General features: G+C 36.6%; 3 protein-coding genes across 3 annotated transcripts; 1 reads left to right on the plus strand and 2 right to left on the minus strand.

The window, feature by feature from the left end:
• Positions 1-1,426: 1,426 nt before the first annotated feature.
• LOC148904781 (uncharacterized) lies at positions 1,427-4,844 on the minus strand. The gene has a single exon (XM_089024863.1). The coding sequence runs from the start codon at positions 4,744-4,746 to the stop codon at positions 2,320-2,322; it is 2,427 nt and encodes an 808-aa protein (XP_088880989.1). The 5' UTR covers positions 4,747-4,844; the 3' UTR covers positions 1,427-2,319.
• Positions 4,845-10,479: 5,635 nt separating this feature from the next.
• LOC116308233 (prefoldin subunit 6) lies at positions 10,480-16,030 on the minus strand. Its single transcript, XM_031718612.2, has 4 exons — positions 15,931-16,030; positions 15,763-15,833; positions 12,216-12,340; positions 10,480-10,876 (listed from the first exon to the last, which is right to left on the minus strand). The coding sequence occupies exons 1-4, from the start codon at positions 16,001-16,003 to the stop codon at positions 10,756-10,758; spliced, it is 390 nt and encodes a 129-aa protein (XP_031574472.1). The 5' UTR covers positions 16,004-16,030; the 3' UTR covers positions 10,480-10,755.
• Positions 16,031-16,079: 49 nt separating this feature from the next.
• On the plus strand, positions 16,080-21,300 carry LOC116308250 (surfeit locus protein 1). The gene is made up of 8 exons (XM_031718635.2): positions 16,080-16,157; positions 17,867-18,071; positions 19,009-19,194; positions 19,418-19,490; positions 19,646-19,693; positions 19,808-19,922; positions 20,294-20,375; positions 20,789-21,300. The coding sequence occupies exons 1-8, from the start codon at positions 16,112-16,114 to the stop codon at positions 20,859-20,861; spliced, it is 828 nt and encodes a 275-aa protein (XP_031574495.1). The 5' UTR covers positions 16,080-16,111; the 3' UTR covers positions 20,862-21,300.
• The last annotated feature ends 1 nt before the right edge of the window (position 21,301 follows it).

The raw sequence follows: 21,301 nt of genomic DNA on the forward strand, positions 1-21,301 counted from the left end.
CAAACAATACCCCCGGAAAATCCTAGCTACGCCCCTGTTTGACTCACATTAACATCGCTTCACTATCCTATATGTGCACTAATTTGTTGAACTAGATTAGTCTGCGTCACATCCGGAGTTTTCTTCGTTGAGTTCACAAAATTTTCTTTCCGGATGTGACACAGGCTACCACTAGATAAGAAACTGACTTTTGAAGTACAATTTGACAAGGTTGTCTTCGACAGAATTCTGATTACCCCTCCCCCATTCTAGAGTTTAGCCTGGTCAATGCTATGTTTGTACACGTTTATTGAATAGCCATAAGGATAATACGTTTCTTTTTGCGCATGCATGTGCAAAAATCTATAATACGTTATGTAAATCCCTACAAACTTCAACAAAGCTCAAGAAATTTCTATCAAACTTCGATAATATTCATAAAGTTCAACACTGATGTTCTTTTACGTTCTACAAATTACTTATATGAATTTCTATAGCATTCTATTCTACCGGAAATTTGTGCTAAACTTCTGTAACAATGTAAACTACAAACCCCCACTATTGCATTTAAAGATTATAGGAAAATATATGAAGATATATTAACGCACCTCAAAAGCAAGTCTCTAGAAGTTGTCCTATCCGAACGGCTAGGACAACTGTTTAGTGAACTGAAAATCAACTATGGATAGAAACTAGCTGCTGAAAGTTCAATATTATAGATATCAACGTTAGTTAAAGACCTCAGGATGGACCAACGATGGGCGGGCATCTGATCACTGCATTTGATCGGTGTCGGTTCAGACCGTCAAAATGTACATAGTATTCAAAATGTCCCGCCCAGGGTCCCTTCGTTAACTGAGGTTTACGTTTATAACACTAGCCTCTTGCACAATATGTGTGTCATTCTAGGGAATGACCTCAAATGTCACTCCATCATGCAAACACTTATTAATGATTATAGATCTATTACCAGGTAGCAATATCAAAATTATTTTTTCTGGACTAGCGTTCTTTCAGAAAAAAAAAATTCCAGAAATTATCGGTCCTCTGATGCACGCTTACATAGTCTTAGCCGGAAATAAGGTAAAACTACAAAAGAATGGAAACGAGGGCTAAGCTAATAAGCTAATATATCTACAAATTCCGTTTTCCTGAGGAAAAAAAAGCTCGTTTACTACAACAACAGTCCATTTACTGCCATCTTTTGATATTAGATTACTTTGTTATTGAAAAAGAATGACCATTAGGAATCGCTCCCATACCACTTCCGGCTTAGAGTATCGCGCACACGAAAGACTATGATATTATGCTTCTTACACACTAGCTTTTTTATGTTTTTCTTTCTTCCTTCCTTCCTTCCTTCCTTCCTTCCTTCCTTCCTTCCTTCCTTCCTTCCTTCCGTCCTTCCGTCCTTCCGTCCTTCCTTCCTTCCTTTCTTTCTTTCTTTCTTTCTTTCTTTCTTTCTTTCTTTCTTTCTTTCTTTCTTTCTTTCTTTCTTTCTTTCTTTCTTTCTTTCTTTCTTTCTTTCTTTCTTTTTTTTCTACCCGTTTCTCCTAAAGTGGGCTGGGATGCCGGTACAGGCCATACGACTTAGGCTACTATACAGTATTATAAGTCTATTATCTCATTATCTATAATGGAGACAAGTGGTAGCAGTAAAAGCGTCCTTATTTTGCATCTGTAGCTCGTAATAGTCATTAATCGACTAATAAACTTGAGGCCGACGGCGAGCGAGTATTATAGCATTTCAATTCATCAAAAGCCAGACTGTTTACTTAGTAGATATATATGCTTAATCAAATCTCGAACATGGCTATCGGGTTTACAGCAAACTGTCTCTGTAAATGTCATTATTACTCTGCCGATGACCTCAAGGTCCAAAAATACGTACAATGAAAAAAGATACCCAGGAAGTCACAACTTCCCCTTAGACAAACAAACCGAGGTATTAATAATACTCAAAGCTTCCTTATCAGATCGAATATACATTCATTGTTTGGATGAATGTTTTGCAGAATAGATTGAATTGAATGGTAGTCTAGATAATATGATTTCTCAGTTTTCAACAGGGGGTTATCAAATCTCAAAGTAAGAATCGACTCCCACTATCCCCATGTAAATAGTTATTGTTCTATTTTTACGACAATAAGGCATGAGTTGTGCACGCACCTTGAGGCAATGCACCCATCTGAAGACCAGCATTATATATCATGAATGCATGAAGCTAAGATTTGATCAAGATACGAAGAACTATACATTCTTCCATCCAGCTTGTTTCTAGGTTAAGCACACTTTCAACAGACATCCCATGCCATTTTGTCTTCCATTTTCAGTCTTACATCATACGATAGCATTCCTATCTCTTTTTTCTCGATGTTCCAGAAGTAATGGAGTGTTTTCAGTACTAGGATCATCACTGTTACAACTGTTTATACTTTGCACTCTCGGATTTACATCAGCCTGTACGACCAACACGTTCTTGTCTCTCCTACCATTTATACTTTCGTTTGGTTTTTTACTTCTGTTGTTGGAATGGACCGGTTTGGGCGCCGGCCGCTCCTCTAAAGTAGGCTGATCGCGTTTTCTAACGTTTGTTATACGAACTTGGCCATCAGAATATTCTGGAGGAGGTTGTTCCTCATCAAGATTCGTCGCTGTCTCGTTATCAGAATTTTCATCATCACTTTGGTCCAAGAAATCTTTTACGATCTTCTCAACTCGGCAAGCGTTCTCCATTTGACATAACTGCTGACAGGAACTCCCTTCTCCAAACACCTCGAACAGTTTGGGCAAAAGTCCAGTCAGAAAGACGGCCAGTGCTTTAGTTGACTCATCTAAATTGGATTTTCCGTAAACCAGAATTGACGAAAAGGTCAAACACAGGAACAATGTAATGATAGTTAGTTTTAGAATCATTTTGGTGTAGACTTCACTTCTTGGTAGAATCTCATCGATAACATGCTGAAAAAGTTCTGAAGAAATTCTTGGCACTCCTTTGTCATCCATTGTCAAAGCTTTCCTACCGTTTGGCTGTTTTTCTTGATGCTCTTTGCACTTTTCGAATGTTTGTTTAAGTAGGATTTGGTATCTACTTTGCACAGAACTCAAGCAGTGCCAAGAGTAGTACACAAAAACAGAAAAGATTGCAATGCGTGGAAAATAGTAATCTTTGCTGGCAACAAGTCCCATCCAAAGATACACAATCAAGTTTGTAAATAATAGCAAGGAGCTTTCAAATATCGATCCAAATATTATGAACAACATGTAAGCATCAATAACAATAAAAGTAACAACCACAAAAACAAAAATTATTTTACATGGAAATAATTTCTGATAAGTCCAAATCATAAACAAAAAGGCATGATATATAAATGAGCGCATCAATTTGCCTAATGGTGAAACATACCCAAAATAAGAAATGAAAATGAGTACAATTACGACAGGGGAAAGCAATAACAAAACAAAACTGCCAAGGAGAGCAGCAAGCCTTGAACAGAATGGCCTTTCACAATCTGTTGCTTTTCCAAATAGGGATTTTAACCAAAAGAAATAGCCTTTAGTCCAAACGCATGGTTCTTTCCAATTTACCTGGCCAATATCTTTTTCTTGCTCGAGGAGAAGCTGCATTTTCATTCTAAAGGAAGAACTCATGGAAGACAAAAAATCCAGGTTTTCAGTAAGTGGAATAAGACATACCATTACCACAACAGTATTATAGGATACGATGATGAACTGAAACCTAGGAAGTCCTAAACTTTTCTCCGTTAATTGTCTAGAGGTACTGACAACTTTAGATTCTTTCCACACTTTTGTCACTTTGTCGTTAAACATTTTAGGTATGTCAAAGGTTTCGGTGTACCATTGGAGGCCATAGTCAATATAGTACAACGTCGGCAAGGCGAGGGCAATAAGCAGTTTTCTTATCACGTTTGCGCAATAATATTTCTCTGAATAATGTTGAAGTGCTTGGACGGTGCAGATTACAAGTTGGTAAAGAGGATTGTTGACTTGACTGTTGGCACACAAGGTTTCTGAATTCTTTCTATCGGGGATAATATTGAAAAAGGTGGGAAAACAAAAGAGAGCGATTGCAGCTGCAATTGCTGTTGTTGTGAAAATGGTAGCCATTTCAGGGCTACCAACAGCAGGGATGTCACATTCAATTGTTTTCATTGAGTCGTTATTTGATTTGCAGCATCTGTATTTTACTGTGTTTGAGTCACCGACGGCGTAACAGAGTACCCCTCTTTCTTTAGTCACCTCATATAGAAAGGTGCTGGCCAAATTTCTTATCAGACAGAAGCGGTACATTTCCTTGAAGCAAGAGCTATCGGGCACCTTGACTTTCATGTGATGTACAACTCTCGATAAAGTCGTGAAGGAAGTAACATTAAAGCCCAAATCCAGTGACAAAAAAGGTGCTTCGATGCTGTTCACCCAAACCAAGTTCAGAGGATCTAAAATACAAGTAGCACCTGGATGCTCGTCCCATTTATCGAGACCAGAAAAATGTACAAACAACACTTGGGTTGAGTCTAAAGATAACGATTTAAATTCGTCAACATAGTCAGGCGAAAGCCGTGGAGTGCAATTCATGCAAGGGAGTTCAGTTTCTTTTGGGTGTGTTTCGCAATTATTTCCACCAAGATGAATAATGGTATAGATAAAAGGGAAATATCCTCCAGCTATTATAGCAAACACGATAAAGATATTGAGCTGATGAACACGAATGGAAATCCGTTTTAACGGCTTTCTTGGATTCGCCATTCCCTGGTGGACCCAAATATCACGAAGGTCTTGTCTATCTTCTGTTTTTAAAACTCGAGCAATAGAATCACAGAGTTCCTCGGCGATTAGAAGAGCCGTAATTTAGTCGACGTCCTTAGCCAATGAAAGCCGCACGCGACTTACGTTTGCCTTACCACGGACACCAGATTTCTTATAGTGCTTTGGGAATTTTAACAAAGAATCCCTTACGTCATAAATTCGCGCGATGATTGGCTAGAGGTGACTGATTGCTTCGCTATTCGAGTGATATTGGTTTTCCGTGGATCCCTTGGCGTGGTGTCAAACATCGGTAGAAAAACAACGACAATGAGGAAATTTTTTTGCGCCAGTTCAGTTACCATAATAGAATTCCATTCTAAATTTATCGACGCACTTTCAGACAGTTCTAATAGTAAATCCATTAAAACAGAGTTGACCTCTTTTAAGAGGGCATCTCTGAGTGGACTTTCTATTTGTATTATCTAAAATCAAAGTTCCGCAATCTAAGGTTCCATCAATTAATTTTTCCTTAAATCCTGTCATTTAAAGATGAAGAAAAAATAAGCGGATAAAGAAAAACAAGAATAAGTTCCACAATCTAAGGTTTCATTAATGAATTTTTTCAGAATCCTGTCATTTAAAGATGAAGAAAAAATAAGCAGCACGAACAATTCTGCCGGTGTACAGTCGGATCAAATTTGATAGATCGAGATGGCTTACGCTTAAATGTAAATGAAAAGAAAACACTGTCATTCATCTTGTAATTTCCGCTTTTATCAGATATACCACATAAATGAAACCAATGCTCAACATCCATCGCTGCAGACACATTTGGACCGGTTGCTGTGAGTGAAAAAAAAAGCCTCCCCCACTTACAGCAACCGTTAAAAAAAAGATAAAAAATGCAATTCAAGAAAAATATATGTGCGTACTAGAGGGCCTCTGGCGCGGGATGAAATAAGCCTCGTAAGCCCAAAATGTAAAAAACCCCACTGGGGATAGCTTGGGGTTCTGCGCGATGCATTCCCCAGTGGGGTTTCTGGCAACGCCAGTTTTGCATTTTTATCTTCTCGGAATCCATCCTAATAGGGGGTGGTTGGGGTCTATTTTGTAAAATATTTCATAGATTACGTCAGGGTAATAAGGAATATCCTTATCCAACCGACAAAACATCCACTCGGCTTTTGTCATATCAGAAACCTCGGGAATAGAGTTACCGGTAATTTCAGACTAAAGATAGGAAATAGCTTTGTAATATTTCCCCAGTTTTAATTTTTTCAGCGTTTTCCGTAGACTTTGCGGGGTTGGCTCTTCTAAGTGGTCTATGATTTTCTTCTTTACTTCGTTGTCTAAATATACCGGTCGATAACCTTGGATATGATTCATCCAGTCCCTAAAGTATTTTATTCTCTTATAAGGTGTTTTCTTACGACCTCCATTGGCGTAATACTGCTCTCTGGTAGCATTTGGTACGGCATTGCGAATGTTCTTACCACACTCGTAACACTGTGCTGACGTGTCGTCTTCTATTTGCATTTTCTTACCACAACAAACAAGCTTCCTTGGCTTAGTAGGTACAAACTTGGGTTTCAAGCACTTTATACAGAAGTCATAAATTGGACTGAATTCTTTACATTCATGCATCGTATATAAGACAAATATTTTAACTTAGTAATGTGGGGCACCAGTAAAACCCGTAGAGAGCTTTTCGAATCGAATTACGCAGGTAATACCCAGAACGACCTTACGGGTAATACCCGCGGCCGACGCACGTACGTGAGCGCGGGGAATACCCATGTAATTCCGGGGGGTGGCCGCGAGTCCCCCTTACTGCTGCTAGTTTAGAATTGTATAGTCTTACGAGGTCGGGCATTCTGAAAACGACTGGCGCTAAATCGAGTTCGAATTTAATGCTGATTCCAAATCTGGAAAGAAAAATAGGGTGTCCCGAGCTCGTTTTCGAGATAATCAGCATTTAATGGGAGCCTACGCACGAGCTTTTGGAGTAAAAATTGCGCCACCGGAAGTGATTAGAAAAAAAATTAAGATGAATAAGATAATAGTTATTTGCAGACTATATGATTGCACGAACGAAGGCTAGTCACTCCTTCTACAATAATACATGGATATTTTCGACAAAAAGACAGAGAAATACATTGATTTGTCATATTTTGTAGTTTCGGTGCTCTTAAAAAATCTCATAAACTCGAACAAAAATCCCTACAAAAATCTATTTTTTCACGTGTTCCTGATTTAAACTTTTCCTAAAATGTTGATATAACCTTGATTTTTAGGAGTTTTTTCGAATGAGCTATCAAAAAATATAGAGTCCCGTGCAAAATTTGAGGGTTTTGCCCTGTTGAAGCTCAAAACGCGTATGGTTCTTCAATAAAATCTTGTAGATTTTTCAGCGGTTTTTGAGCGCGCGCTCATCGTGGGCTCAAATCGAACGTTCAAAAGTAGGCAGCCACCTTAAAAAGATGAGAAATAGGATTTTAATCTTCCTTTTTTGACTCCAAGGCACGATCACGTGACTTAGGATTTCAATCGATCTCGATCGTGATTCTCGTTCATCAGTCGCAATTTTCAATCATCGATCGTGATTTCTCAATCATCGATCGTTATTCTCGTTCAGTAGTTGCAATTTCTGGTTCATAGCGATCGATTTCTCGATAGCCAGTTGCAATTTCGATCACTAATCGCAAACTCAATACACTTTTGAATGGTATGGCTTGCCATACATCAGGCCAAGTTTCATGCTTTTATCATAAAGTGCACGAAATGGACCGATAACAGCTGGACTAGTATAGAAATACCGAAAGATAACAACACAATTTTTTATTCAAGCTTATATTTATATCTATATTTACTCTATTTACGATGGAACCCCTTTCCGAAATCGATATGTCGAAAGAAAGCTCAGAGGAGCATGAAGCCAAAAGAAAGGCCAGAAGTAAAAGAGTTTTTTCGGAAGAGGAAAAACTCTGGAGACAGTGAAAGAGAAAGGCAAAGACGAAGGAATCTCACCAAAGAAAAGCGGCAAGCAGAGAGAGAGAGAAAACGCAAATCCAGGCGGGACTTCGATTATGAACAAGGAGAACATGATCGTGAAAGAAAAAGGAATATGAGGCAAAACTTGACGGATGAACAAAGAGAAAATGAGCGTGAAAGACAAAGGAATTTGAAGCAAAACTACTAGCTAAGGCGACTCTCAGATGCACAGAAAAAATAGCTTTAGGGCAAGTTATAGACCAAAGACAATTAAAAAACTTTCATGTATTCAAAGATGGATTAAGAAGTGTTCTCCAAGAATTCAGGTGTGTGTTGTTTAGCCCCGGGGGGGGGGGGGGGGGGGGGGGGGGGGAGGGGGGGGGTACTCCCCTATATTTGCTATACGGGTATGTCCCGCCCTATAGGGTATGGTTTTTCGGGCCTTTTGGGTCTGGGGTAGGGTATCATTTTTTGACATTTTGTCTGGGATAGGGTATCATTTTAGTCTGGGATAGGGTTAACGATTTGGTCATTTTTGTCTGGCGAATAAGCTACGCTTTCTGCCGGCACAAAAACAATAAAAACGTTAATAAATATTGATTGTAATCTGTTTAAAAACGGCTTTTTCCTTCTTTTAGTCTGGGATAGGGTGTACAATTTTCAGTTTTAGTCCCGGGTGTTTAGCAAACAATCGTATATTATTATTTTTTGACAAGCATTTTTTCTCGACGAATCGACAAATCAAAGACTTTCCCTCAAAACTTTTAATATTTCTGTACATAAGCTTAATTTATTTTAATGCTGGAGGAAATATAGCATGAAGAGCATATTACAACAAATATTCGTCCTTTGTTTAGCTTTGTAAATCATTAACAATTCGGTTGTTTTTAACCAACTATCATATGTTTTTCGTTCAAGAAAAATTCAGCTTTGTTTGCTTCCTGAAGACTTTCATTCAATAATTTTATATCTTTCTACAGATAATTTATTTATATATTGAATGAAATGTAAAATTACACCAAACATTCAACTGTTTATTAAGTTGTTCGAGCTAGCCATGATCATACAAATGAGCTTAAATTTGTGTTGTTGAGAGATGATATTGTATAAAGACCTTGTCTTTCACTTCATAACCAAGCTAAAAAATGTTCAAAAACATTTACAGATGCCAATTTACTGACAAAGAAATTAGTCATTTTGTACTTTGCATTATTTTCTATTTTGTCTCAGTTGTTCGTGTCAAGTTTAATACTGAATGTAAACTTTGCTTTTCGAAAACTTTTGTCGTTCGTGATTTTCGTATCTTTCTCACACATGAAAACAGACATGGTACACAAACACAAACTGGTAAAATCGAATCTCAAAATTTAGTAAGCTTAGTTTTCAAGCTTCTCGAAAAGTAGTTAATTCTTATACGAAAGGAATAAAATTATTTCAATGAAGTAATTAAGAAAACTTTTTCCTTTTAACTGATGACACATTTGGTTTTAAATGTTCAGGGCCTTCATTTCTCAAGTTTAGTGAGTTGATGATAGGCAATTTTCTCTCTGATGCTACCAAAGCATTTGTTTTTTTTTATTTTCATTGCGGTAAAAATACATTTAATATCATATTCTTATGGTTTTCCAAACATCGTTATGTGAAAGACGCAAGTAAGCTTTAGTTTTTTCTCACCTTAACCAGTTTTCAAGTCTGTTTTATAGTCCTGATTTGTCCTAAAAGAATCGGGAATCTCCAAAATTTCGATTTCAATGAAAGACATCTTTCGTTTTTTTAGAGTAAAATTAAACAGGAATTCAAAGCTTAAAAGAAGGGATGGGATACGTTATCTTCATCTCGAATAAAAATAATTGAAGATTTTTTTCCCCGATCTTATTTTTACCTTTCAGATTCATTCAAATTGGGCTCCCTGGCTCCCTAATTTCGTATCAGGAGCTCCGCTTTTAGGCAGTGCCTAAATATATATATTATTCCTCACCGTTTTTCTTTCTGACTGATAGCAAAAATCTGGACAAATGCGAGTCGGGTTCTTAGGGGAAATCTCTTCAAACGAGAAATAACTAAATGAGCGACAGGTCGTCCTTTGTCCTTTTTTGGTGTTTGCATTTTCCTCCTCCTCGATAAAATCTATGACGTTTCGTAAATCAAATGTGACAAACCTTTCAGCCATGTTTTTGAACTTAATTTTCAATAATTTTGACTATCGATCAATTGAGCAATCTTTGCACCACATAAGAGACAAAGCTGCCGACCGTTGTGATTTTCCCGCGCCTGTGAGAGCAATGACGTCACAGAATACTGATTGGTTATAATTTTACATGTGAAAATTATCGTATTTTTACATGTGTTGAAATACGAAATTTCTCAGTTGTAGAAATCTTTGTAAACGACTATAGTTTATATAATAAAAGGATATTATTAAAGAACTAAATAAGATACTTTATACTTTCATTTGGAATGGAAAAGACAATGATGCGAGTGTCTCTGATTAATTCCTTGGAACCCCCAACTGCACCCCACACATGCAGCCTGCTCCTTATGATATGGTACACAGACACATGCAGCCTGCTCCTTGTAATATGGTACACAGACACATGCAGCCTGCTCCTTATTAATGATACACAAACACATGCAGCCTGCTCCTTATGATATGGTACACAGACACATGTAGCCTGCTCCTTATTATATGGTACACAAACACATGCAGCCTGCTCCTTATAATATAGTACACAGACACATGCAGCCGTTTGAAATTCTTTTAATGAACCACAAACATTTATATCAGTTTACTTTCTATACATCAAAACTCCACCCTTTATCTTGCTTTCAACCCAATAACATCTAAAACTTTGATCATAAGGTTTTCCTCAAATCAAGCATTTAGTGCCAAGAATGGGTCTATAAAGATAGGGCTTTATTTTGAAGTTACCTGATTTTTGAACACACACTAGGAGGGAAATGAATTAACTAAAGTCACTTTACTTCATTCAAAAAATAAACTGGAAAATATACTAAATGTTAAGCTTTAAGAGCAGCCTTTGTAATAGCTTGTTGATAATCTTGTTGCAGCTTGTTCAGGCTTTCTCTGCTGCTGGATTGTCTTTTCTCTGTTTCTTTTATTGTCGTATCCTGCCTCTTACTGAAAAAAAAAGATACAGTGTATGTTTTTAGTTTTTAGTTTAGGTAAAGTATAATTAACAATTAGACCAGCAGCCCGAAGTGTCTACTATAGCCCATCAGCCTCATGGGCATGTGTAGACCATTAGGGGGAGATTGTTTTAGTCTAAGCCTTAGTACTAGTTGGTCAAATATAATCTCAAATATATGAATAAAAAAAAGATTGAAATAGCAAGTTATTTGCAATTTTTTGTTTGTCAAAACCTGTCCAGCACTCTTTGCTGCTAGTTGTCTATCAGTATAAGACCAATAGTAGCTCAGCCAATCAAAGAGCAGGATTTATGATAAGACTACAGCCAATCCAGGATGGACTCAAATCTAGGAATGAGTGTATGTAGGAAATATAGTGCCAGTCACAAGCAGCCCACTGCATGCAAACATCTAGCTTTGGCCTATTCATGCCATTTCTGCTTTAGTTGTCATCATGAGCAGAAAATTTGCTTACTAATAACAATAACTGCGCTTTTCAGGTGTTCATTTTAACACATATGGTGGGGTCACATGACCTGTTAGTGAGAATGGACTATTGCCCTCTTTAGAAATGAGTTATGAGGACTGGGAATGAGTTTTTAGAATTAACCAAGTTAAAAAAATATACACCATAACAAGAAATAGTACATCGAAATTAGTACATTTCTGGAGTTTCAAAATTTTGGGTTTCATACCTTTTGTGCAGCAACCTCCCAAATATCTCAAAAATTACAAAGAAATGTATGGTTGCTGGGGACGCTTGTCCCTAGTAGACATACATTTCTTTGTAAGTTTTGATGTTTTTAGCTGTTACTTAGCCAATCAAAGCCAAACTGCAGAAACCTGTTAGTTTTGATGTGCTCTTTCTCGTCATGGAAATAACTTTTTAATAAGATTAATTCAGATTTTTTGAACCGATTTTCCAAGGGCAACAGAGGGTAGTCCAAATAACAAAAATTTCCATAATAGTGATGTGTTTTTGACCAATCATTTTTTACTGCCATTTTTAATATTTATTTCTACACCTCAAACCTCACTTTTCAAAACTTGCAGCATTGACATGTTTTTTTACTTATCAAGAAGTATTTAAGGACTTTTCAATTATGTTTTAAAGATGCATTGTAAGCACCCTTGAATTTGTATCATAAATTCAAGGGCTTTTCATGACTTTAGGTACCCCACAAACACTGCTTTATTGCCTTCCATTGTTTATTCTTTGGGTTTAAACAAGCATCAACTTGTATTGCAAGCTACTGTATGTTAAGAATTGATCAAATTACTTTTCTATACTGATTACGATTATAGGATAATAAGCTACTGCTTGAACTTACATTTCTCCTGATATATATTCAATTCTTTTTGCCACAGTCTGTTTTGCTTCTTCCAAGTCTTGCTTAACTAGTACTGGCCCAATCAATTTGTAAACTTCACCACTTGATTCTATCTTCTCCAATTCCTGTCAATAAAGTAAATACAATTATGACCTGCGTATTGTTATGACCTGTTAAAGTGTTTAGATTGTTTAGATTGAAAAACTGGGATGGTCTACCCTTAGTGTTCAAAGACAAAAACAAAAGGCCATCTTAGTTTTCAAGGCCCTACATGGTACCACTCCTGAATACCTTAGCTCTAAATTTGTATTCAAGAGGGATACCACTTGCTATTCATTACTGAGACTCTGCCAACAAACTGAACATTCCTCTTCTGCGCACAAATTATCTCAAAAACACATTTACCTACAGTGGTACACAATCACGGAATAGTCTGCCAAATAACTTAAGGCAGGCAGAGTCTCTCAAAGAATTTCATAGACTATTGGGAACCTATTATGTATAGTAAAGCACGGCATTCATGGAAAGCAGGTTTTCTATTTTATTTTATTAGATTAGATTAAACTTAGTATAGATTAGTTGATTATTTTAAACATTTTGTAAATCATGATTACACCATGGTAAAATAAAGTTTTATCTATCTATTTATCTATCTATCTATCTATCTATAACATCTTTCCTTAGTAAACAACTTTTGAATGGTATATATTATATAAATTTACAGCATGGTTGGACTTAGGCAATGACATATCAAACTGTTATGAACTGATCTACTGTAGTTACTATATGTACTTAGACCTATTAACTTGGCATGCACACAGTACAGTATAACTCCCCAGCAGACTGCTAAGTACCCCATCAGGATTGTTATGTACTCCCCCCTCCCTCCCCCCCCCCCCCCCACTTTTTAGAGAAAACCAACATTCTCAGGTCTTCTGATTTATTCTATCCCTTATCTCTTCAAGTTTGATCAATGCTAATGATGCAAAATGTGAATACCAATTACACTAGTCAGAAAAGAAGAAGGGACACAAGGCTTGAATTCAACTCAAAAAAGCATCTTACTCTCATTGAAATACCTATCCAACCTCTTTAAAACACATTACTAGTTTACAGAAAAGAGCACTTTGATGCTCATTGTTTGTTTTTTTTTGTCATTATAAATGTATTATTAGCATATGTAAAAATAGACCCAAGTTATTTATCTTTTCAATGTAATATTTGAGAATAAGCTACCTGACTTGATTAATTGTAGTTGTTTGACTACTTCAGGTAACCTAACACCTTCTTCTTTTTTTCTATTACTATCTGTAAAATGTAATAAGCATATCTTGTAAACTGATCTAAGAGACTGACACAAGGTCTAGAAAGGGGAAACAGTAGGCCTGAGTTAAAGCTTGGTCTAGATTCAGAATCACACTTTGTAAGCTGGGTCTTTGCTTTTAAGTCTATCTGAAATAGGTGGTCCTTCCTAGTACCAGATTATATTTCTACCAACAAACCAGTTTACATGTATCGGCACATGCAAATGTTGAGCTCCCCCCCCCCCCCACTCCCCCTCCCCTCCAAAAAAACCCTCCTGCCACAGCCCAAACACAAGTTGCCCAAACACATACAGCGGAACCCCGCTCTAAGGACACCCGCTTAAGGTATTAGGATACGTTTACGACCACGCGCGCAAACTTGTGCTGGCTTTATAGTATAGCACAAACAAAGTATACATTTTCTGAAAGCTGAGTAATTATAGTTTATGAAGACATCTTCAAAATACCATTTTTTTAATTGTTGTTCACATTATTGTCCTCGAAGCGAAATTTGACCATGCCTCAGTGAAAACGTTAACGGACACGTACATTTTAAGCTATGTTTGCGAAAAATATCTTAACATACTCAGGAGATAATAAGCTCCAAAAGGGTGTCCCAGATTTTTGATATCTGTTTTCTATCTCTTGCTATTTTTGATCAAAGTTCGACGATTGCTTTTGGAGTGTTGTTTAGAGTAAAAAGCGTCATAACTTTGGAAAGAAATTAAATTTCAAAAACTGGAGACACCCTTTTTTGGATCATGAGTTACTTTATAAACTCTCCAAATTTTAGAAAAATCGAATGAAATCCAAGGGTCTTTTAGCTTTTTGAAGTTGAGGTTTTAGCGGCAAAAAAGATTTGAGAAAAATACATTTCTTTGTTTCCAGCCGGAAGCTGCAGGGAGCTACGATGGTGTTGGCCAAAACACCTGGAGCCTTCCATTTTGTCATCACTTGTCAAATTATCTGTTGTTCTGGACGATCACAATGTAGGATCTTTTTACAAGGACAAAGGAGCATTTGGACTCTACGTTATTGCAAGCGACGGGACATTTCCGGTCTTTATAAAGTCACGATTTTGATTTGCCTCAAAATTTTGGCTTTTCCAATCAGAAATTGCAAGAAATTTCACAAACATATGAAAGACAAAAGTTTAAAGTTACGAAATTTCAAAAAAAAAAAATTTCGAGCAAATCATCATTTTTCGTATCCTAATACATTTTCTGTTAAAGTAACCCGCTTTATAAGGACACCCGTTAATAAGTACAAAGGACACATTTCTAGGACCTGAATGACAGTTTCCATACATAAATAACCCCGCAATAAGGACACTTGAAATTTGAAGACGTCTTTACTTTATTTGTTTATTGATATAATAAACTGAATACGGATTATATTCTCAGTTTTTGTGTATCAACGGACGACACACTGATCATTGCAGTATAGTTTGCTATTACACCATAATGAAATAGACAACGCTCAATTTTAGCAGGATTTTAAGCGATGTTCAATTAGTTTGGTTCAATCTCAGTATTTTTAACTCTGTTCAAAAAAAAACACAAAAAAACACACATTTCTTTAAATGAAATTATACAGCACAGTACAGTATAGTACAGAAATGATGTAGTGCTTGTACAGCATTGTGCTTTTTGTTTCAGTTTAGGCTGTTGTATTGAACATTGTAGCTGCAAGTGTGCAGTACAGTCAAAAGAAAACAGTAAACAAACAAATTTCACAGACGTCTTTAAATTAAATTGTACAATACAATGCAGTAAATGCAATTGTAGTTCTTATACAGTAATGCATTTTTTGTTTCAGTCTAGGCTGTTATATAAACCATTGTAGTTCAAGGTTTACAGTATAGTAAAAATAAATGGTTCAAAATGTGTTTTCAGCTGTTTTTCTGACACCTCGGTTAATAGGGACTTAAAAAGGACAGTTTTGTCCGTCCCAACGGTGTCCTTATTAACGGGGTTCCACTGTACCATAAACAATGTTTAGATTTGGAAAAACCTATCAAATGCAATTTTCTTTTCTTTCTTTCGATTAAATCTTGACAATAAGCTTATCCTTCACACTATCAGCACCTCACTGCCCAGGGCACGCTGTCAAACACAAAATCCAATTCGTCAATTATTCGTGATCAGCAGAGAAACTCAATATGAAAAGTATTTCTTTTAATTTTTGGCCTATGACACTAAAATTGTAAAATAGTTTTTGAAATAAAGAAACAAGTATCTTACCTCCTTGACGACATTGTTTTCTGTGAGCTGAGCATCGAGTTGTTGCCTTGTACTCACTGACTTCTGCAAATCTGGAAGAGAATATCAAGTCAATAAACAATAATAAAACCAAGCATCGATAGCTAAGATACTCATTGACGTTTTCTAACATATTTCAAGTGATATTACCCTTTTGGACCCCTTTAAACTTCTCCAATTCACTCTGAATCTGCTGTTGAATTCTTTCTACATTAGCCGCCATCTTGCAATTTTAATAAGGAAGGTTTTGGGATCCCTGTGGATCAAATGCCTATCGCGGGCTCATAGGAAGGAACGCCTGTTTGTAACGATCATTAGTGGTGACATAACGATGTTTATAATCAGTAGAGGTCTTCGTAATCTGCGCGTTTTCAAAGGTAAATAATGATCTATTTTACATAATACATTTTGACAAGTTGCCTCAAGTTGTACTCCACATCAAGTTTTCATCGTTCCTATTGAAAAATCCCCACGTTGTAGAAGTCATCATGACATAATCTCAGCATACAGCATGAGTTAGTGTCTTTTCCCATATTAAAATCCTCATGACTTTTCAAGAATATGTTTTTATGTCAAAGTTGATATCAAATATTTTTCCTCTTTTACTCCGACGAAGGACTAGCGTCCGAAACGTCAGTAAGTTTTTTCATCTTTTCACGGTGTATAATTTACAGGTGTGATTCTGTCATTACTGTTTCATTAGAAACACCGACGCAGCTCACACTAGTTTTTAGCTAGTTATATCTTCTTATCAAATATTTTGTATCATTTCATTCATAGTGAATTTTCTATTCTTCGTTTGCACATGACGTCTTACCGCTATCTTAACAAAAACTGACTTTTAACTCTTTTGTAATATCATCCAACATGGCCGTCGTGTCTTTTGTTATTTCACTCCCCTGGGGATGATTGAAAACCAGCAATTAACTACGTTCCAACTTTTGAATGTACTGTTTACAGTAAGCAATATATAAAAGCCTCCTTTCGTGCATTCACATATTTCTATGCACTTGCTTTTGCTGCCAAATGAGCGTTTGTGCACCTTATTTGGAGAAACAAGCCAGCTTCACATTCGAATGTGTTAGCTTAGAGTCTGATTACTTTACATTCATTACAAATTTAAACCTCAAAAACATGGCATGCAATGCCACCTTCAGCTTCACCTTTGCCTATGAACTGTATACGTTGGACTATTACTATTGTGCATTTTTTCTACATATCACACTTTATACTACATATCCGCTATTCCTTCATCATATTACAGCAAGATGTGTAAAAGTATGACCAAATTTAATGTTGCATACTTCTATGCAATAAGGATTCTGTGGCCATTAGACCAACACATTTCAATGTGAAGCTGGCTGAAAGCTGGCTCCTAAAGTAGCAGGTTGGAAGAAAAGGCTAAGCATGAAGCATGAAGGCTTTATTCACCTACTGGCATGAAGATATGAATAATGATGATGATATTTATGATGAACAACATAGAAAAGAAAAAACAAAACTAAAATTTCACCATGAAAGGCCTATCTTCGGTATAAGTGTGAAATCTTGTTTGCCAGATCAGGGGGACATAGAATGTTTTTTGGTGTATGGGTCTAAGAAAGTCATGATCAGGCACCCCTACTCTTTAAACTGCTCTGCTGTGGATATAATTAACAAACATTCATTATATTTGTAGTCTTTATTTTGTACTGATCTACTAATCAATGTCTGTTTTGGGATCTTTTTATTATTTTGAAAACAGCTTTGTTAGCAATTTGCCCATGCAGGCCAATTCTATGTGTGTATTACAGTACACGTATCTCTTGATTATGATCTGTGCTTTGATTTCTGCTAGTTTCTATGGTCATTTTTCTTCATAAAAAGTTTGCAGTAGAAAAAGTCTAACTGACCCTAATTTCATTATGCATTCAATGACTATACAAGTATTAGTATTCAAGATATATCTAGATATAGCTCTTCAATTCATAACGATCAGGGATATACAGTATGGGATATAAATTCCTAAGAATAATAAAGAAAACCATATGAAGTAGGAACTAATCGTAATATCACTTTATCATCTCCATTTTTCACTATATTTTAGAAAATGCAGCTCTGAGATGCTTTCTCTCAAGCACAGCACGACAGAACCATGGAAAAGAATCCAAAATGCAGTATTTGCTACTAGGCATTCCAGTAACAGCATTTGGGCTTGGAACCTGGCAAGTCCAGCGACTCAGTTGGAAGAAAAGTCTGATAAAAGACATGGAAAATAGAACTACTATGGAGCCACTCTCCATGCCAGACAGGTGACTAGCAATTGCAAAAATTTTTTTAGTATTCAATAATTTGATTAGTACACATGTTTAATGTATAAAAAGTTTGATCGCAACCATGCAGTTCTACCGTTTATTTTATTTCAAGCCTTACACATTTTTGTGCCTTATTACATTATGTATAACATGACACTTTTTCAATTTTTTGTAGCAAATTTGCTAATGTCAATGGTACAGTAATCTAAGTTATACAAGTGTTATTAACTTTCAAATAACATTCAACCCTGAAACAACCTCTAGTTAGGCTGATCATCAAAGTTGAAAGCATGCCTAGCTTAGAACTCCAATTGGAATGTACAGGCTGTAGTGTTTTTGCAGAGGGGGAAAAACCAGAAACCCAATAAAAAGCCTTCAGTCATGAGGGAAAGTCTTTGCAAACTTTACTTACATGCAGTTTCAATAGCCCAGTAATCAAACCTTTGATGCCAGAGGTGAGAAGTACATGAGTAATTGACAGCTACAAACTAATATTTACAAATGCTAATCCAGGGTGAATCCAGGGGCTGTGAGGGAGTTTTCTAGTCAAATCCCTCGTTATAAACATTAAAAACAAACTTTTGCTTGGTTTACTTGAAACTCTGAAATTAATTTCCATCAATGTTTTCAACTTTTCCCACATTTTCTAAAAATCTATTAAGCTTTAGCTGTTGTATCACAGCTTGGGACAATCACAACAGAGCTAGGCTCCAACCAGGTGAAAGCCCAAAGATCAAATTAGAATTTAGTAGTCGATTTTTGAGGAGCCGGAGGAAAACCCTTGAATCACAGGAGAGAACCAACAAACAACTCTGCTCTACTCACTGTAACAGTCCCCTCCCTCCCCCTCTTTACTAAAACGTGCCAAAACATACCTGGTCATCTTGGAACCCTACTCATAGGTTTGCTGATTTTCTAATGTTTTTATTGTTAGGATTGAAGATTTGGACACCTCATCCCTTCAATATCGCCGCATAAGATTAAGGGGAAAGTTTGACCATTCATATGAGTTTCATGTGTTGCCAAGATCCCTTAACGAAGAAACAAGCTCAGGTGGACTTGGTAAAAAGCCAAAAACAGGAGCACATATTTTCACTGCATTTGTTTTGTCAGGAAGTGGGTAGGTTGATCATCGTGGCAATGGGTTTCATCACAATTGATATCACAAACAATAAAATCCCCCTATCCCCCCTTCTCCCAAAGGGTATGCACTCAAGCTGAGCCTGGATTTGTCCAAAGCAGAGTTTCTTCCCATGTGATACAGTACAATCATGTTTTTTTTTTCATCAGAAAAAATGTTTTTCCATTACTTGATATAATGTAACATTATGTTTTGAATCCAGAGAAAGAATTTTAGTAAACCGAGGCTGGGTTCCAATGGACAAAATAGATCCAGAGAAAAGAAAGAATGGGCAGGTACATATGTTATGTTTAGTGATAGAAGTCTATAAAAACAAACTGATTTTATTTCTCGTAGAAGAGGATTAATAACATTGCTGAAGGTTCATAATACTGTATGTAAAGGGATAATAATGCTTTTCAAATCAATTCCAATAAAATGTTTTCCCTAGATTGAGGACGAGATCGAACTTGTGGCATTTATTCGCAAAAATGAAAAGGTAAAAAAGCAAGTTTTTTTGCAAATATTGATCTAGATATGCAAGCAAATGATTGTTTATACATGGTTTCATATTACGTTTTCATGAAAATGAATGTTCATTTGTTTGTTCCAGCGTGCTCCCTTTGCCCCAAAGAATAATGTGGCGAACAACAGATGGCATTTTCGTGATGTTACCACCATGGCTGAAATAGCTAATTGTCTTCCTATACAAGTTGATGCAGACGCGGGTAAATGTTAAATGTTAGTTTGCATCATTATCTTAAGCCTGACACAAAATGTTAAATAATATAGTATGCATGCATGTTAAAAACTGAATGAACCAATAATAAAGCTATTGCTATTAATTATACTCAGCTATAACTGAATAACAAATATTAAAGTTACTCTATTGCTATTATTAAGCAATTGTTACATTTGGGTCAGTTTCTATACAATTTTACATTTTGACTCAAATGCCTCGACTTGAAACAATCTTTCAAGTCAATAGTGGCAACAGAGTGTAGCTCTAATATCAACATAGAAGAAAACTTGTGTATGGTCGCTCCAATTGGTTCAAAGGCTGATTAATTATTCATTAGTTTTTGAAATTTCGTTTTAGGCAGCACGTTACCCGATGGGCCAGTTGGTGGGCAGACGCAGGTGCGGTTAAGGAATGAGCATCTGCAATATATCTTTACCTGGTAAGGCACATCGTAGAAAAGTCTAACACAGTTGTTTTTAGCTAGCCAACTAGTGACCTATTTCCTGCGCGTATAAAGGGATTATAAACCAAACCTCACCTGTAGACACTGTAGTCCACCATTGATGGTACTGATATATGCATACAACCAGCAGTTGCGCAGTCCAGTAAAATATTTTATTATTAGTTTTCCAGTCCACCTTTCTAAAAATCGTGTGTTCTGATTGGCTGTGCGAGCGTGCGTTATTTCTATCTCTGACCGCGGTTCGGTATATCCTACTGTAATATGGCCTGCATCATATTGATATTTACTTGGCAGTTATCAACCCAACTTTACTGAACCGTTTAAATGATTTGCCTTGGCATGGGCATACTTTGTACTAACTAAGTGTGTTCATACTTGGTATACTGCAGGTACGCACTGTCAGCTGCTACAGCTTATATGTTCTACAGACTAAAAAGGAAGCCTCACTCGTCTTTTGGATAAATGGTCGAATGAAGAATAAATGAACTTGACTCAGGCTCTAGTCTTGTGGGTTATTACCTTTAAACATTTTAATTTTATTGAGTCTCTTAACAACCTCTGGGCTGATCTAAGTCAGGACACGGATATCTTGAAATTGGAATTTAGCTGGTTTATCACTAGGTTTTGCAGAGAATGAAAAATCGGAGAACCTAGAGAAAAACGCTTGAATCAAAAGAGAAACATAACAAACACTACTCACACATGATTGGAAGTCCAAGAATGGAACCCTAGAGGTCAGAGTGGACTACCGCTACACCACCCTTAGCCTGCGTGCAACCGACCTCTAAAGAAAAGTTCGGCTGCACGCAGGCTACACCACCCTTCATTCCAGGTATTTTTCCTTGAGATAAGAGAAAAATCATAATAAAAATGTATAACTTTTGTGTGAATAAAATTGAGAG

Source organism: Actinia tenebrosa, unplaced genomic scaffold (genome assembly GCF_029948245.1).
Source record: "Actinia tenebrosa isolate PJP-AT-01 unplaced genomic scaffold, QUT_ActTen_1.0 PGA_scaffold9__36_contigs__length_13948895, whole genome shotgun sequence".
Lineage (NCBI taxonomy): Eukaryota > Metazoa > Cnidaria > Anthozoa > Actiniaria > Actiniidae > Actinia > Actinia tenebrosa.

What these genes read in the sequence shown, in the direction of transcription:
- LOC148904781 (XM_089024863.1), bottom strand. Translation starts at nt 4,746, where the DNA reads ATGGCGAATCCAAGAAAGCCGTTAAAACGGATTTCCATTCGTGTTCAT.
- LOC116308233 (XM_031718612.2), bottom strand. Translation starts at nt 16,003, where the DNA reads ATGGCGGCTAATGTAGAAAGAATTCAACAGCAGATTCAGAGTGAATTG. An exon ending in GTTTAAAGGGGTCCAAAAGG is followed by an intron (nt 15,834 to 15,930) that starts GTAATATCACTT and finishes ATTCTCTTCCAG; the next exon opens with ATTTGCAGAAGTCAGTGAGT. An exon ending in GAATATATATCAGGAGAAAT is followed by an intron (nt 10,877 to 12,215) that starts GTAAGTTCAAGC and finishes TTTTTTTTTCAG; the next exon opens with TAAGAGGCAGGATACGACAA.
- LOC116308250 (XM_031718635.2), top strand. Translation starts at nt 16,112, where the DNA reads ATGTTTATAATCAGTAGAGGTCTTCGTAATCTGCGCGTTTTCAAAG. An exon ending in AGAAAAGAAAGAATGGGCAG is followed by an intron (nt 19,491 to 19,645) that starts GTACATATGTTA and finishes TGTTTTCCCTAG; the next exon opens with ATTGAGGACGAGATCGAACT. An exon ending in CTGCAATATATCTTTACCTG is followed by an intron (nt 20,376 to 20,788) that starts GTAAGGCACATC and finishes GGTATACTGCAG; the next exon opens with GTACGCACTGTCAGCTGCTA.